We start from the raw sequence: 18,312 nt of genomic DNA, 5'->3' as shown, positions 1-18,312 counted from the left end.
AATTTACAGTACATGTAAAAAGATACTTGTTACAGGCAGTCTCAATTAGGAAGTCAGACTTCCTCCATGCGATCACACAAATATAATCAGACTTATTTTATATCCTGCAGATTGCAGAATTCAGATTAAGCACAAACATTCACTTTTTTGGTTGAACATTACAGCATATGTATCCTCTCTCTGTCAAAACACATCATTTTCTGATATTGACTGTGATTCCTTTACAGTTTCCAAAAAAACCAAGGGCACAAATGGGCAGAGCAAACTGACACGTACTGTGAATAATGTGTAATGTGCAATGACATGATGAAATCTGCAGCACTTTTATGTGAACAACTGATTCAAAAAAGAAGGCCTATAAAGCCTTAAGTGAAAGGAAAACCATTCTTTTATTTAGTTTGAGATTAGATGAAAGTAGTCAGAGAGTAATGTGCATTTTAAATACAAATACAAGCAAAACATAAATCCCCTGACTGCTGACAATATATTAAGGTCTTTTGAAATGAAATGACAGGTCTGTGCAAGCAGCTGAACATTGATCAGAGCTTTGACAAATGTTCATGAGCAAGTTCACAAGAGTCGAGGATACACACACATTTAAAGAAAAATCCCACAGAAACGAAAGGAAAACCATTCATTTGGGAACTTTGTGGCAATTGCAACGTAAATAATTTACGTTTTGTCAGTTTAGGGGGTAATTCAAATGAATTTGTACGAGTTCAGCCGTACGAAAACATGTGATTTTAAAAAGGAGGCCTGGCACCTAACCCCAACCGTCATTGGGTGGTGAGCAAATTGTAATAATTTGTACCAATTAGCCACTAAATCAAAAAGTAACGAATTGCCATGAGGTTGTGTTGGGATTTCTCTTAGACATACTATGTATACTAAACAACCCTCTGAACAAATAAAAAAATGTTGCATTTTCCAAAATACTTCGTTCTGTATTATTTATAAGCTGTTTTCTTCATGGGTGATGCAGTAGGTAGTGCTGTCGCCTACAGCAAGAAGGTCGCTGGTTCGAGCCTTGGCTGGATCAGTTGGCGTTTCTGAGTGGAGTTTGCATGTTCTCCTTGCATTCCTTTGGGTTTCCTCCGGGTGCTCCAATTTTGGCTAAAATGTCTGTAGTGTATAAGAAGACCCAGAAATGGGTTGCAGCTGGAAGGGCATCTGCAAGTAAAACATATGCTGGATAAGTTGGCGGTTCATTTCGCTGTGGCGACCCCAGATTAATAAAGGGACTAAGCCTAAAAGAAAATGAATGTTTTCTTCATGGGGACAAATAATAAAAGAATTTTAAAAACGACTTTGGTTCCTGCAATGCAGGGCATAAATTAAACAAAAGAAAAAAATATTTTACATACACACAAAATGTACAAGAATCATTTCGCGCGATTTGAACTTTACAATTTACAGTACATTCAAAAAAAACAAAAAATAATTTTTACAAGCAGTCTCAATTAGGAAGTCAGACTTCCTCCATGCGATCACACAAATATAATCAGACTTATTTTATATCCTGCAGATTGCAGAATTCAGATTAAGCACAAACATTTACTTTTTTGGTTGAACATTACAGCATATGTATCCTCTCTCTGTCAAAACACATCATTTTCTGATATTTGCTGTGATTCCTTTACAGTTTCCGGAAACACCAAGGGCACAAATGGGCAGAGCAAACTGACACGTACTGTGAATAATGTGTAATCTGCAATGACATGATGAAATCTGCAGCACCTTTATGTGAACAACTGATTCAAAAAAGAAGGCCTATAAAGCCTTAAGTGAAAGGAAAACCATTCTTTTATTTAGTTTGAGATTAGATGAAAGTAGTCAGAGAGTAATGTGCATTTTAAATACAAATACAAGCAAAACATAAATCCCCTGACTGCTGACAATATATTAAGTTCTTTTGAAATGAAATGACAGGTCTGTGCAAGCAGCTAAACATTGATCAGAGCTTTGGCAAATGTTCATGAGCAAGTTCACAAGAGTCGAGGATACACACACATTTAAAGAAAAATCCCACAGAAACGAAAGGAAAACCATTCATTTGGGAACTTTGTGGCAATTGCAACGTAAATATTTTACGTTTTGTCAGTTTAGGGGGTAATTCAAATGAATTCGTACGAGTTCAGCCGTACGAAAACATGTGATTTTAAAAAGGAGGCCTGGCACCTAACCCCAACCGTCATTGGGTGGTGAGCAAATCGTAATAATTTGTACCAATTAGCCACTAAATCAAAAAGTAACGAATTGCCATGGGGTTGTGTTGGAATTTCCCTTAGACATACTATGTATACTAAACAACCCTCTGCACAAATAAAAAAATGTTGCATTTTCCAAAATACTTCATTCTGTATTATTTATAAGCTGTTTTCTTCATGGGTGATGCAGGTAGTGCTGTCGCCTACAGCAAGAAGGTCGCTGGTTCGAGCCTTGGCTGGATCAGTTGGCGTTTCTGAGTGGAGTTTGCATGTTCTCCTTGCATTCCTTTGGGTTTCCTCCGGGTGCTCCAATTTTGGCTAAAATGTCTGTAGTGTATAAGAAGACCCAGAAATGGGTTGCAGCTGGAAGGGCATCTGCAAGTAAAACATATGCTGGATAAGTTGGCGGTTCATTTCGCTGTGGCGACCCCAGATTAATAAAGGGACTAAGCCTAAAAGAAAATGAATGTTTTCTTCATGGGGACAAATAATAAAAGAATTTTAAAAACGACTTTGGTTTCTGCAATGCAGGGCATAAATTAAACAAAAGAAAAAAAATATTTTACATACACACAAAATGTACAAGAATCATTTCGCGCGATTTGAACTTTACAATTTACAGTACATCCAAAAAAAACAAAAAATAATTTTTACAAGCAGTCTCAATTAGGAAGTCAGACTTCCTCCATGCGATCACACAAATATAATCAGACTTATTTTATATCCTGCAGATTGCAGAATTCAGATTAAGCACAAACATTTACTTTTTTGGTTGAACATTACAGCATATGTATCCTCTCTCTGTCAAAACACATCATTTTCTGATATTTGCTGTGATTCCTTTACAGTTTCCGGAAACACCAAGGGCACAAATGGGCAGAGCAAACTGACATGTACTGTGAATAATGTGTAATCTGCAATGACAAGATAAAATCTGCAGCAAATGTTATAATGCAGAAAAGCTAATTCATGCTTTAACGGCTTTGTGACTAGATTATAGTGTTACTTAGTGATTGCCCTGTAGCCTATGGTTCAAAATGCAGCATGTGCTTACCAGAAATAATAAATATCAATTATACATTTGATAATTCGATTGATTTTAAAGCCCATTCCCCAAATCACACCATAAGAAAAATGGCATCTCATATCTCTCTGTTTCCTGATGTTCACATTATTTTGGATCTAGTTTGTGTCCGGAGGAGATGGTTGTCGTGCTCAGAGGGCGTCCTCAACACAGATTCACATACTTAGAGAGGACATTGACCAAATGAGTCTCTACATAAGTCTCTTTGCCCAGCTAGAACACTCATCCCAAACCTAGTTGGACCTGCACCTTTACCATGATGGATACTCACAGTTTTCAAGGTCTCATACATTGTTCACCTGTGTCTTTCTAGACTCCAGCTCTGCCTCTTATCTGTTTGGCCAGAGGAGATCAAACCCAATTTTTCCCGAGGTTTGATCTTCATTTCTATCAATTCATGAGCTTGTTTGGCTGACCTGGGAGAGAGCCCTGAGGTCAAAAGATCACCGAGCCCAGGGCTCCCTTCCATTTACTGGGCGAGGAGGGGAGTTTGAGCTCAGGTAGATCTCGAGAACTCCCCTTCTTATTTATGCCTAATGACAAATTAGATTGCTATGAAGAGATATACTGCTGACTAAGAGCTTGTCTATGGTGCTAATTTGGTTTAGTCAATTCACTTATGTTGCATATCTGTAGACAACTGAGGAACTGGGGAACCCGGGGGAAACCCACGCAAGCACGGAGAGAACATGTAAACTCCACAAAGAAAAATTGACTGGTAAAGATTAAACCAGTGACATTCTTGCTGTGAGGCAACAGTGCTACTTTTGTGAAAAAGGAATATGTTTTTTTTGTCTCTTTTTATTAAACAATTGTATTTGTATTGCTTAAGGTGATACAGTATATATTAACCAAACTTCTCAAGTGTGATATGTTTTGCGTACTCATTTTTGCAGAAGTAGATGAAGCTGAAAGAAATGCAAAGGCCTGATTGTCTAAAATCAACTTGAGCTCTGCAGCAAAACTTCCTGCAAGCACAGAATTAGCAGTTGAGAAGGCTTGTCAATTTGTCTTTGTGCAGAGAATTCATAGAAAAAGAGGATGCATGTTTGTGTGCGGCCAGTGGGGGACTGGAGAATGATTGACAAGTGACGAATTCCACCAAACTCCAGCTGTTAATATCAGCTATAAAAGCACAAATCAGGAAATGACATTTGTTGAGCGCCTCCTGAATGTAACTTTTGCATATGAGGATACCAGAATTCTGTTAATCGAATTATTAATTTGTATCCAATAAATTATTAAGATTTTTGACATTGAAGAAAAACCTCTCCTGGTCTTTTTTATTGAACACGCATGGAATGGTGAATCAAGTGTTAGCTAATGCGGGATCAGCCATGGTCAATCATAAGCATCAGCATGTGATCCTCTCAAAACTAGTTTATAAATAAACTTCACTTGATGGATTTTTTGTCGCAAGCAATGCACTGTAGCCTTTGGCTGTCTGATTAGCGCAGACAGAGTTGTTCATAAGTGGATCATCTTTTACCATTAACATTCATATTGAACTGAACTGAATTAACTAGCCAGAAATAATATACACCAGCATTCTGACACTACTCTGCAGCCTTCTTAATATTGAACATGTCCAACAAATTAAAATGTTATTATCTGACTTTTCTTAAGTCTCCTGTTCATCCATGTAAAGCCATTTTTTTTGAGAGGAATGAGGAACAGCAACCACGGAAACTCCACTGACACGATTTCAAGACAAAACACATCCACATTCCTCTAACCATCGTGACTGTAATTACAGGGAAATTCCCTGTAACCTAAATCCTAACTTCAGGCCTTTCAAGATTTAGGACACGGACACGGACACACACACACACACGGACACACACACGGACACACACACGGACACACACACACACACACACACACACATACACACACACACAAAATTGAAACTAAAACATAACTAAATGAAAGTGAAACGAACAAAAGCATTTATAAACCAGCAATCATCTCTGAGCGTATCATAACGGTGCCAGTGTGGTGAACTGAGTGAGTACCAACTTGTCTTCTTCTTACTTCAAATCTTTATATTCTCATTGTGTCTTTGGAGGAACTTGAACAAGTATGCAAACTAACTGTGCAGATAAGAGACTTCCTGGTTGTCTGTGCATTTGAGACATTTCGTGTAGGCTATGTTAATAGACATTCAGAAAATATTTTTAACACATCAGAATTTAGATGTAAAACAGATTTTTTTTATATCAGATTTAGTATGGAGCTAATAATATGCAAAACAATCTGAATTTAAATGTGTTAATTAGAATTATTGACAATTGTAATTTTATAAATCTGAATTTTAATATGCCGTTAAAACTTGTTTTGAATTCGATTTTCTTAATTTAAATTTGAATTTTATAACTTGAATATTGAACATGAGAAATTTTAGACAACTGATTTTTTTAAGTAGAATTTTTATTTATATTTTTAAACTTCAGATTTTTTTGTGTTCTGAATTCATAGACTGCAGATATCCAGTTTGTAAAAATACAGATTTCAAGTTTCAAGATGAAGAAGTTCAAAACCAGAAATTCAGATTCAGAAAAAAGTTGGTCAGGGCAGGGGTAAACAACAGGGAAGAGTAGACGAAAAAAATCTGAAGTTTGAAAATACGTCTATAATATTTATTATTTATTCATTCATTTTTATTAAGTTATGAAATTCGAATTCAAATTAAGAAATTCTGATTACAAACTTTTTTAACAGCATATAAAAATTCAGATTTATTAAATTACAATTGTCAATAATTCATATGAACACAATTCAAATTCAGATTGTTTTGGCATAATATTAGCTCCATTGTATGTTGTAACACTGTACAATAAAGTTGTATTAGTACATGTTAATTAATGTATTTATTAGCATGAACCGGCATCGAACAGTACATTCATTACAGTATTTTTTGTCTTTGTTAATGTCATTTAATGATTATTTAATGTTAAAGTTAAGTGCATTAATTGCATTAACAAGCATGAATGTGTATTTTAGTAACGCGTTACTGATCTATGATTAATAAATGCAGTGCAAGTATTGTTCATTATTATTTAACATTAACTAATGACACCTTATTGCAAAGCGTGATCGTTGGATTGTTGTGTGATCGATGGGGTTTCTGGACTGCAAATCTAAATGTTGCGGTTTGTCAAACTACCCACATAGCAAAATTTCTCTGGCCCAGCTCTGGCCCACACAATCAGGTTTTGCTTGGCCCACATGCCGCAGTGAATTACGGTACATGACTGGACCAAATCTGGCTTCCAGACAAGGGCCAAACACAGACCATATCTGGGCCAAGTCTCAGCCAAGTTAATAACTCATAACTGGGCCTGAACTGAGCCAGATAGGTTGGTGTGTCACGATTGCAATAAAATTAATAAACCCATGGAGTGATGCGCTTTAGGCACACTATGGGCACGCTTTTTCTCAAAGTGACCTGATTGGTAGAATTTTTTTTCTTTACTCAAAAATGATTTTAGTGTATTTTAAATGTGGGTCAAGACTGGCCAAACTCACATGGCCCACTTTCAAATTTTTAAATCTGGGCCAAATACTACATTTTTCATCTGGTCCAAATCTTGTGTACCGCCTTAAAGACGGTGCCACCTCTGCCAAACCCGGGCCATGTTTGGCCCACATGCTGTATGCCAGTGCCGGATGAATGCCTGCTGTGCCAGCTTTATGCCAAATCTGGGCCAGAATTCTTTGCTACTAGGGTAAGTACACTCCAGAACAGTGTGGATTGCTGAAATTTGTTTTCTTACTCCACTCATCCCACATGGAAATGAGGATATACTGTATGCGCTTATATGAAACCTATATGCAAAATATATGCACATATATGATAATATATATATGCTGCATATACCTGTATATATTCCATATATAGGCAAAATTGAGGTGCATATATGCATATACAGGCCATATCCTGTATTGCTTCTTTATAAGCCGTATACCTATAAGATATATCTCCTATATCATATCTCACTATGGCAACTGTCATACATGATGCCTGGCTCATATTTACTATTATCAAGGCAATATCTACTGTAAGAGCTAACAAAAAATGCAGAAAACATATGTATGTGTGAAATTAGTATCTGGTATAATGGAGTTTAACATGGCAAATAAGTGAAAGGAAATGGAAAGCTATATGTCTACACATTTTCCTGAAACCTTTACAAGGTCAATTCTTTCTTGTATCAAGACAGCGGAAAAGTACGGAATTAAATGTATGACAAAATAACTTCTTTTTTAATTTAATTTTATTATTAGTTTTTTTTTGTCTTATTTTTGTTCTTGTACTATATTTTTTTCTTGTACTTTTTGATTGTTCTTAGGAAAATAAAAATGCGAATTTATTTTATGTTGTCTAGCAGCTATGGATTTTAATAATTTTACTAATATATAGACCTTTTTCATGGCTGCTGCATGGAGGGCGCCATAGCGACCAGCGTCTTCCGGTAGAATGCTAAAATGCTAGAATGCACAGATATTGTTACGTTCAAATAAGGGTCAGAGAATCCAAGTGAAAGTGACAATGTTTATTTAACTTGATGTGCTCATGCAAAGTTATAGCAAATATGAGTGTATATATTTAAAATGAAGCAACCATCAGAGAAACAGACAGCGTGGGAAAACAGCTGCTCAAGTTAATGCGTAATTTTTAATTTTAAGTATTTAAACATTTTAAGTATATTAAAATAAGTAATGTAATGTGTGACGTTTATACTATTTTTCTAAACTTTTATACACTTTTATCAGTTTTAATTGCACTGTAACAGTGCACTTGTTATGTGTCTGCCTTTTTATTGATCAAGTGATCGAGGGATAACATTAAGAAGGTAAGCAGTAATAAAATTATTTTTAGACAGAATAATAATCCCATTAATCTAGTAACAGTGCAATTATTTATGAAAAAAGCTCGTACGTGACTTTGTTCTGTGTGTGACAAAAATGTAGGCAATAGCTGCGTTTCCATCCAAATATAGGCTATTACAATTGTGCAAAACTGGAATAACGCCTAAAAATAAAGCAGCGTTTTTATCCAAAGAGTCGAAGAGAACACAATCGTCACTTCCTGATTAACTTGCGCCAAATATCAACAGTAAAAACAGAATTTACTGCGGTAGAAGAAGCTGCATCAATGATTTTTTATTTAATTAATGTACCTGAGCCTTAGAAGACAATTGACACACAATGAACACGTGGGGGCGTTTGAAGCCAGACGCGGAGATCTTGACACGCTCCAGACGCTCGGAGGTAATTAATAATATACTCTAATACTGAAACAGTTCAGGCATTTTAGAATGACTAAAACAACATTTAAGATGTTCTACAGTGTGCTCAGTCTGCTGGTTTGTCCTTTCACACACATTTTCATCATCATCTCTAACAAACCATTTTTTTTAATGTACTGTAATTTGTTAAGTGCACTTCGTAGTTTATGTGCATCTTATCAAATAAAAGTTTAACCTACTCAGTTATGCACATGTTTTATTATGCGTATTTTCAAAAGTTATGTGAATCATGACGTTTCCATCAATCTTTTTTATGCACATCTCCAAAATGAGCTCTAAAATAGGTGTGTGGAAATGTAAGACTATATGCGAGAAATACCGCAGTATTTAGCGCGCTTCATCTTTAAAAAAGGGGAGGAGACCGACAGAAACTCAGAGTTTAGAGAATAAAACCTGCTCCAGACCAGGTTAGATTCACAGAGTAAGTTACCACGGTAACTGACTCTGAGTTAAAGTTAACTCTCTTTTAGAAACAGGCTTGACTTACCCAGCTTTCTCGAGTTTAACAAACCTGCCATTTTAAAACGGAAAACCCAGAGTTTCTCTCATTTCAGGGTTAAACTACTCTGAGTTTTAACTTAACCTGCTTTCTGAAACAGGCCCCGGAGAAGCGCACAAACCTGCAAGCTGCAACCGTGACAGATATACTGTATACGGTTGAAGTCAGAATTATTAGCCCCCCTCAAATTTTTTTTTTAATATTCCCAAATGATGTTTAACATAAGCAAGGATTTTTATTACAGTATGATAATATTTTTTTCTTTTGGAGAAAGTCTTATTTGTTTTATTTCGGCTAGAATTAAAGCTGTTTTAATTTTTTAAGCACCATTTTAAGGACAAAATTATTAGCCCTTAAGCTATATTTTTTCGATAGTCTACCGAACAAACCATGGTATGCAGTAACTTGCCTAATTATCCTATCCTGCCTTTAACCTAATTAACCTAGTTAAGCCTAATAATTCTGACTTTAACTATGCATGCATATATGAACCTATATAGTTATATGTATGCACGTATTTACACATATACAGTTGAAGGCGGAAATATTAACCCCTCTGAATTATTAGCCACCCAGTTTTTTTTTTTACCCTAATTTCGGAGAGAGAAGATTTGTTCAACACATTTCTAAACATAATGGTTTTAATAACTCATGTCTAATAACAGATTTATTTTATCTTTGCCATGATGACAGTAATTAATATTTTACTAGTTATTTAATTTTTCAAGATACTTCTATACAGCTTAAATCGACATTTAAAGGCTTAACTAGGTTAATCAAGTTAACTAGGTTAGGGTAATTAGGCAAGTTTTTGTATAATGATGGTTTGTTCTGTAGACTATCGAAAAATATAGATTAAAGAGGCTAATAATTTTGACCCTAATTATTTATTTATTTATTTAAAACTGCTTTTGTTCTAGCCAAAATAAAACAAATAAGACTTTTCCATAAGTCTTTTTTTTCTTTTTCTTTTCTTTCGTTTTTTCCGTGTGGGATGTAGCTGGTTAAAAAAACAAAAACTGGTTGGGCAAGCTCACAGTTGGCCTGGGGAGCCTGCAGAGTTTTGAATCAGGAGCAAGAAAAACTCACCTTCCCAATTTCTAGGAAACCTTTGATTATAGCTCACTCTGGTGTGTTTGATTAAGTTAAAGTGCAACTATGGAGCAACTTATTTTAAGATTCAGCTTTTGTCATCAGATAACAGAATGCATCATGAAAACTGCCAAACATTGTGCTGTTTAAATACAACAGACATATAATCTCTCTCACGTATGCTCTTAATAAATCTCATATTGCCTATACCTCCACCTGTCTGTGTCTATATTAATTCAGTAATGTACACAAATTATAATGTTGTTATTTAATGTCACATAATTTAAATATAAATGAATATATATAAATATATTTTTCAGAATTGGTTGGACATGTCTTCATTCGATTCGGCAGAGGGAGAATGTAATGGTCTAAACCAGCACTATGAAAAGAAAGTACGTCCAATCATTGACCTAGTGGACACTCTCAGGGCATTAGGTGTTGAAAAGGACCTGAACCTGCCTGCTATTGCTGTCATCGGTGACCAGAGCTCAGGAAAGAGTTCAGTGCTGGAAGCCCTGTCTGGAGTGGCGCTGCCGCGGGGAATAGGTAACTCAAGCACAATGATCATTGTTGAATGTTTTTACTCTACGTTGTTCTTAGTTTGAGATTAAAATTTTAATTTGTCTTGTGCCAAATCTGTCTTAAAATGTACCATATCTTGTTGCCTTCAGGTTGTGTAGACCTGCATTTGCCTTCTGTTACTTACTACATGCAGTGTTGAGGGTAACACTTTATAAATTATAATATTACTTTTTAAAGTAACGGGTAAAGAAACACATTACTTTTAAAAATAAGTAACATAATTTGAGTTAGTTAAAAAAATGTAACGTGTGTTACTTTTTACTTTGCTTAATTGGCTTTTAATAAATATATTGCAGAATAAAATTGACCTTAGTTAGGTTGAGTCACACACTCAAAGACAGAGCGTGCTGCGAGGGAACAGACAGTCGACTCACACTCATCTCTTTTTCAGTACTGTTCTACTAACTGAATAACTCAGGTCTATGTATTTATTATTTTATTTTGAGTCAGAGAGTGGTATCCGTTATGCTAGACGCAAACTGTTTCACAACAACTCAATTTAATTAATTGGTTTAGCCAGTTCACTTAAAAGATCTGGTTTAAACAAAGGATTAATTCGTAAATCATCCATCATCACTGCAGACAACTATTGGCAGGTCGGAGACTTACATTTTTGCAATGGATTCTTGTCATTTTGAACTCATCGAAGAAAAGAAGTGGATTGTCGTTAAGTGTAGTAGATTATGTGTAAGTAAAACTCTTGTCAACGGCAAGAAACACGACTACTTTCAAAAGTAACTTTCCCCAACACTGACTACATGTGTAAATTGGTGGGTGGAGCTAAACAGTCAGTAACGTAGAAGTGGACAATGATCATCTTCTGTGGACGCGGGGTGTTTAGACAAACGCTACGTAAAAAACGTGGCACATCTCCTCCTACCATTTTAGCAGATTTAATATATTCCATTTTTAGACTAACAAGATAGTTTTGAGTTCTAAAACGTACACAATGTTTTTATAGTACAATGATTGAAAGAGTTTCGATTTTTCTGTTCATGGTCCATTTAAAAGTGTTCTTCAGCTGATCATCCCTATTGAACACAGGTATTGTGACTCGATGTCCTCTGATTCTGAAACTAAAGAAAATCACAAGGGATAAAAACTGGTCTGGATTGCTGACATATAAGGATCAAACTGAAATACTCAAGGAACCAACGGGAATAGAGAATGCTGTCCTGAAGGGTTGGTATTTATTAATATGTAGTTCTTTAATGCCCTGTGATTCTTTAATGCTTTAATCTGTGGGTTAATCTGTGGGATGATTGTGTCTTTGTATTGTTTTGTAGCTCAAATTGCGTTGGCTGGAACAGGCGAAGGGATCAGCCATGAAATGATCACTCTGGAGATCCAGTCATGTGATGTTCCTGACCTCACTCTCATTGACCTGCCAGGTATTGCTAGAGTCGCCACTGGCAACCAGCCAGAAGACATTGAGAAACAAGTAAGGCACAGTTTGTCGAGCAATTTCTGTGGAAATGTTAGACTTATTCATCAGTACAGTACTGCTTCAAGTCATTTTTGTTTTCTGTAACAGATAAAAGATCTTATTGAAAAGTTCATCAAAAGACAAGAGACCATCAGCTTGGTTGTGGTGCCTGCAAACATTGACATCGCCACCACTGAGGCTCTGAAGATGGCATCCACAGTCGACCCAACTGGACAAAGGACTTTATGTATGTTACGTTACATGTACAGTAGGCTGATATTTTGCTAAATTCAATGTTGTTTTACATCTTCAAATAAGAGTAAAGCAAACACATCTTCAATCTGCAGGTATTCTGACCAAACCAGATTTAGTGGACAGAGGAATGGAGGACACGGTGGTCAGAACAGTCAATAATGAAGTAATACGCCTAGAGAAGGGCTATATGATAGTCAAGTGTCGAGGTCAGCAAGACATCAACGACAAGCTTAATCTGGTTGAAGCTCTGGAAAAAGAAAGAAGATTTTTTGATGAACATCCTCAATTTAGGCAAGACGTTAATTTGGCTACAAATTAGATAATTTTTTAGATTTTTTATTTTTTAGATTATTTTTATTACAAATTGGATTATTTCTTTCTGTGCAGCGCAGTTCATTTTATACCCATGTAAGGGTAAAAGATGAGAGACATGATCATCTATCAGTGCTGGTTATTTCATATTGTTATTTTATTATTATTATAGATAATTGTTCAGTTCTTTTTTCCAGACAGATGTTATAGGCTTTAGAAAAAAAAGATTGATGCTTCTTCACATGCCATTTGTTGATATTTTAAATCGTTTTTGGAAATTAAAATGCTGTTGTTTAGCAACAACCACAAACATTAGGAAAATGATTTAGATTAGTATTTTAAAATTTACACTGGTCATTGTCTGTACAGCTTGATTTGATCTATCAGGTAAAAAATAAATTAAAAAAAAAAAAAATAAATAAATAAATAAATAAATAAATAAATAAATATATATATATATATATATATATATATATATATATATATATATATATATATATATATATATATATATATTTTTTTTTTTTTTTTTGTTAACGATTATATCATAGGAGAAAAATATGATGCAATATGCAAGTCATCTTTAACATCATTGTTACTATTTAAACCCATTGTTCCCTTCAGTTCTCTTCTTGAAGATGGAAAAGCTACAATTCCCCTTCTTGGACAAAGACTCACAGAAGAATTGGTTGAACACATTGCTGTGTGTATACAAATTCATACATGCATAAATACTGACAATGAACATATTATCTGATTAAACTGAAGTCCAAACTAAAATCAGAATATGATACAGAATTCCTTTGTTAACTAATGTCTGATTTTGAATGTATTTTCTTGACATTTAGAAAAATGTGCCACGTCTGCAGAATCAGATTGAGATGAAATTACAGAAGACGTTTGAACGTCTCAAAGTACTGGGAGAGAGTGTTCCTGATGATGATGAAATAGAGCTGAACAATTTTCTGATTAAGGTAAGGTAAATCTGTTAATAACTGGGTTACACACTGGGCATGAATGGTGGAAGTCCTAAAGGTTTTCTTGTGAAATTAAATTATATTATTAATGCACTGACTTCACCCTATAGGATGGAAGATATGTTGGGTATATTGACAATTTTCAGTAAAAAGTATGCATTTTTATGACCACTTAAATAAGGTTTGCTGGTTTGTTTTATTTATGGAATATGTTTCAAATTAACTTTAAATTGAACTGTAACTTTAAGACTCTTCACTTTACTGAGAGTAAGTTTTATGCAGAAACTTCGCCAGTTCATGGATGCCCTTGAAGAAGTTAAGAGGGTCGAAGAGGAACCTGTAAAGTCAGACACAAGGGTCTTTTCCAAAATCAGACAGGAATTTGTATCATGGAAACACATCCTGGATTCCAAACCCATTAAGAGTGAGTTCATCATACTATGGGGTATACTGTATGCACACTTTTAATTTTCAGTAAGCTAGCTCAAGTGCTTCTGGTGAAATGTCATACAAAATTGGAACGTTTAAATTTGGTTTTAATGATCAATTAATGATCTTCACTGTCTGATTAACTTATATGATTTAAAGTTGGGATCCGACAAGACAAGAAGCACTGCATCAATTCCATTGTTCTGGGCCTTGTCTTATGGGATTCTATAGTCACCATTTTGAAGTAAAAGTAGACACTCCAAAGACATGTAATACAGGGGAATTTGGATATGCTAAAACTGACCGTAGTGTATAAGTGAGTGTGAATAAGAGTGTATGGATATTTCCCAGTGATAGGTTGCAGCTGGAAGGGCATCCGCTGCGTAAAACAAAACATACAATAAATAGACCGATTTTACCCTACTGCCTAATCTTCGTTTTGGAAGAATTCCCCCTTCCACTCCATCTCCTTCTTTTCCTCCCTTTTTTTTAGGGAGCTCTTGAGACCTACCTGATCTTGGACACCCTTTATATGCTTACTGACCAGGCGGGTGCCTTGGACTCAATTATCTCCAAGCTCAGGGTTCTTTCCTGAGACAGCATACCAAAATTGCTTTTAATGCCAAGCATATATAAGTGTGAACTCTTGAAAAATCTTCCCCTAATCAAAGGGGCAGTTTCTACAATTTACATCATTCGTGTCTGAAATGAAACAATTTTACTGATTGTTATGTTCTACTAATCAACCCTTTTGAAAACTATTTTTCTCTATATTTCACCCTTACACTTTCTAAAATATGCATGCTAGTAGGATTTAACTCTTTAGATTTAGTACGCTAATGGTTTTTTTCTTCCTTATTTAGTGTCAACGGATCTACAAGAGTATGTTAGGACTCACAGAGGAAAGGAGCTTCCTGGATTTCTAAACTATGGAACTTTTGCTGGCATTATTAGGATGCATGTTGAGGACCTGGAAGAACCTGCTTTAAAGCTGCTTAGAAATGCCAAAGGTTGATAACAATGTTTAATAGCAAACAAAATGTAGCACCTTTAAAAACAACATTACATGAATGCATATACTGATTATGTGATTTACCTCCCCTGTTTACAGACATTGTTCACTCCTCTGTGGGCTCTATTGCTAACATTCATTTTAATGGTTATCCTAACCTGTTGTTGGCTGTAAAAGAGCCAATAGAAAAATGTCTTCATGAGCAGTTTCAGAACGCTGAGGAAAAAATACGTTCTCAGTTTAAGTTGGAGAAGACTGTCTACTGCCAAGACGATCTCTACACTAACCACCTAAACCTTTTAAGACCAAAAAACACAGTACGTTTTGGGCTGGAGGCTTCACTTGGCAACTCAGAGTTACGGGAGACTGCATTCCATCTCACCTCCTATTTAACGGTAATATTTGTTCTTTAAAGAATAAAGTTTGTAATTTCTGTGCCTCTAGCGAACAGCTAGCAGATTTGCATGAAAATATTTAGAAATTCTAAATATGGCACCCCCCGGTGATGCAGTGGGTAGCCCGATCGCCTCACAGTAAGAATGTCGCTGGTTCGAGCCTCGGCTGGGTCAGTTGGCATTTCTGCGTGGGTTTCCTGTGGGTGCTTTGTTCCAAACTGCAAAGACAAGTGGTATAGGTGAATTATAAGCTAAATTGTTCTTAGTGTATGTGTGTGAATGAGTGTGTATGGGTGTTTCCCAGTTATAGGCTATCATTCCGCTGTGGAGACCCCTGATTAATAAAGGGACTAAGCTGAAAAGAAAGTGAATGAATGAATGAATGAATGAATTAGGCAAGGCAAGATTATTTATATAGCACATTTCATACACAGTGGCAAAGTGCTTTACATAAACAGGAATAAAAAAGACAAGTTTAGGAACATAAAATGCAGACAATAAAAATGATTATAAACAGATGAAAACAAATTAAAATTAGTTAAAATAGGTTATAAAAGAATGAAAAAGTAAACAAAAACACAATAGTGCGATCTGTCGGACGTAGCACAGTGCTCATACAGTGAAGGCACAGCTAAACAGATGTGTTTTCAGTCTTGATTTGAATGTGCCTAATGTTGGAGCACATCTGGTCATTTCTGGAGGCTGATTCCAGTAGTGAGGGGCATAGTGGCTAAAGGCAGATTTACCCTGCTTTGACTGGACTCTTGGTGTTTCTAGTTTGTTTGATCCTAGAGATCTGAGTGATCTTTTGGGTTTGTATTCAGTGAGCATATCTGTAATGTATTAAGGTCCTAGGCCATTTAGTGATTTACAGACCAGTAATAATACTTTAAACTCTATTCTGAATGTAACTGGGAGCCAGTGTAGAGACCTGAGGACAGGTGTGATGTGCTCTGATTTCCTGCTTCTGGTCAGAATCCTGGCCGCAGCGTTCTGGATGAGCTGCAACTGTCTGACTGTCTTTTTGGGAAGGACAGAAGGCCGTTACAGTAATCCACCCTGCTGCTGATAAAAGCATGAACAAGTTTCTCTAAGTCTTCACTGAAAACAAAGCATCTGATTCTTGCAATGTTTTTAAGATGATAGTATGCTGATTTACTAACTGCTTTGACATGACTGTTGAAACTCAGATCTGACTCCAGAGTCACACCAAGATTCTTGACCTTATTTTTTGTTGTTTGACCCTTAAAGCCAAGGTACGCATTCACCTTGAGAATCTCATCTCTGTTCCCAAACACTATGACTTCAGTTTTCTCTTTGTTTAACTGAAGAAAATGTTGGCACATCCAGTTGTTAATTTCATCAATGCATTAGCAGATGTATCAATGGGGCTGTAGTCATTAGGCAGTAAGGCTAGGTAGATCGGAGTGTCATCAGCATAGCTGTGGTAGGAGATTTGGTTCTTTCTCATTATTTGGCTCAGAGGGAGCATGTAAAATAATTAATTAATGAAATATGACACCCAGTCATTTCCCTGCAAACTGGTCAGTTTCCTTCTTAACAGCTTACTATTGTGACATACAGTTCAAATAACCAAAACTTCATCTTAATATGACTCTGAATGTTATTGTATGTATTTGCAGATTGCCTGTGAGCGTCTGGCTAACCAGATTCCACTGATAGTCCAGTATCACATGATGAACGAGTACAACTCTCAGCTTCAGAATGCAATGCTTGGCCTTATTGGAACAAGCGATCCAGGAATGCTGCTCTGTGAAGATTCTGGTGTTGCCCGTATTAGAAAAGATCTGAAAGAGCGACTGGAGCGCCTAAAGGATGCAAGAAGAGCCCTGCCTAAGGTTGTGCATTCTGCAAATTCATGGTAGAGCTGTCGCCTTACAGCAGGAAGATCCCCAGTTTGAGTTCCGTCTGGGTGTGAAATTGGGAGAGTCCCCATTTTCAAAAATGAAATTGCTTTTTCTTCAATTTTACATTCTTTTTTTAATATGAAACGGTTTATGTATGTTTTTATTACTTTTTAATTAAAACCAAACCTGGTAATGATGTTAATTTTAAATCCATTTACTGTTTTCCAATAGAAACATTTAAATCATGTTTGTTCTTTGGTCCACACTAGTTTGAGTCCTGGCTCGGTCAGTTGTCATTTCTGTGTGCTTTGCATGTTCTTCTCGTCTTGACGTGGATTTCCTCTGGGTGCTCAGGATTCCCCCACAGTCCAAAGACATGTGATATAGGTGAATTGAATAAACTAAATAGGCCGTAGAACGTAAAATCAGTGTGTATAGATTTTTCCCAGTACTGGGTTGCAGCTGAAAGGGCATCCGCTGTGTAAAACATGCTGAATAGGTTGGTGGTTTGTTCTGCTGTGGTGACCCCTGATGAATAAAGGGACTGAGCCAAAAAGAAAATGAATGAATGATTTATGTGAAAGGATAAATTGACAATCTTATCACAAAGCTTGTTATGTTTTACTTAAAGCTCTATTAAACAATAAGACTAATCATTCTCAGTGTGGTCTGTGGGGTTTCTGGTGTGAATGACACAGGAAAGCATAGTTTATTGTGGAGCCCAAAATAATAAATGAATGTTATCTGTTTAACTGTTGTTTCAAAATAAAAATCTACTGGTAAGAGGTTGTTGGAACTAATCTGAACACATGCATGTATATGCATTCATATTATATTTCAGTCTTAGTCTCCATGTGAA

The 18,312-nt window shown here is 35.9% G+C and overlaps 1 protein-coding gene across 4 annotated transcripts; it reads left to right on the top strand.

Annotated features, from left to right (window-relative positions):
* Positions 1-4,706: 4,706 nt before the first annotated feature.
* mxc (myxovirus (influenza virus) resistance C) lies at positions 4,707-18,109 on the top strand. 4 transcript variants are annotated; one of them, XM_087266052.1, is made up of 12 exons: positions 4,707-5,298; positions 10,515-10,743; positions 11,824-11,961; positions 12,066-12,220; positions 12,314-12,452; positions 12,553-12,751; positions 13,397-13,475; positions 13,621-13,746; positions 14,032-14,173; positions 15,042-15,188; positions 15,290-15,585; positions 17,229-18,109. In XM_087266052.1, the coding sequence occupies exons 2-12, from the start codon at positions 10,527-10,529 to the stop codon at positions 17,469-17,471; spliced, it is 1,881 nt and encodes a 626-aa protein (XP_087122178.1). In that variant the 5' UTR covers positions 4,707-5,298; positions 10,515-10,526; the 3' UTR covers positions 17,472-18,109. The 4 variants fall into 4 exon arrangements, with proteins under 4 accessions (XP_087122178.1, XP_087122176.1, XP_087122177.1 ...); XM_087266050.1 differs by lacking the exon at positions 4,707-5,298 and adding an exon at positions 6,905-7,019; XM_087266051.1 differs by lacking the exon at positions 4,707-5,298 and adding an exon at positions 7,958-8,565.
* Positions 18,110-18,312: the final 203 nt, after the last annotated feature.

The sequence above is a fragment of the Danio rerio genome, chromosome 9, assembly GCF_052040795.2.
Source record: "Danio rerio strain M-AB ecotype USA chromosome 9, GRCz13ab, whole genome shotgun sequence".
Lineage (NCBI taxonomy): Eukaryota > Metazoa > Chordata > Actinopteri > Cypriniformes > Danionidae > Danio > Danio rerio.
Note: the sequence above shows the minus strand (reverse complement) of the source record. Positions and strands in the feature narration are given on the sequence as shown.

Coding starts and splice junctions, on each gene's coding strand:
- mxc (XM_087266050.1), top strand. CDS start 6,948: ATGCCAGTGCCGGATGAATGCCTGCTGTGCCAGCTTTATGCCAAATCT. Junction 10,744..11,823: donor GGCGCTGCCGCGGGGAATAG/GTAACTCAAGCA, acceptor TATTGAACACAG/GTATTGTGACTCGATGTCCT. Junction 12,221..12,313: donor CAGAAGACATTGAGAAACAA/GTAAGGCACAGT, acceptor TTTCTGTAACAG/ATAAAAGATCTTATTGAAAA.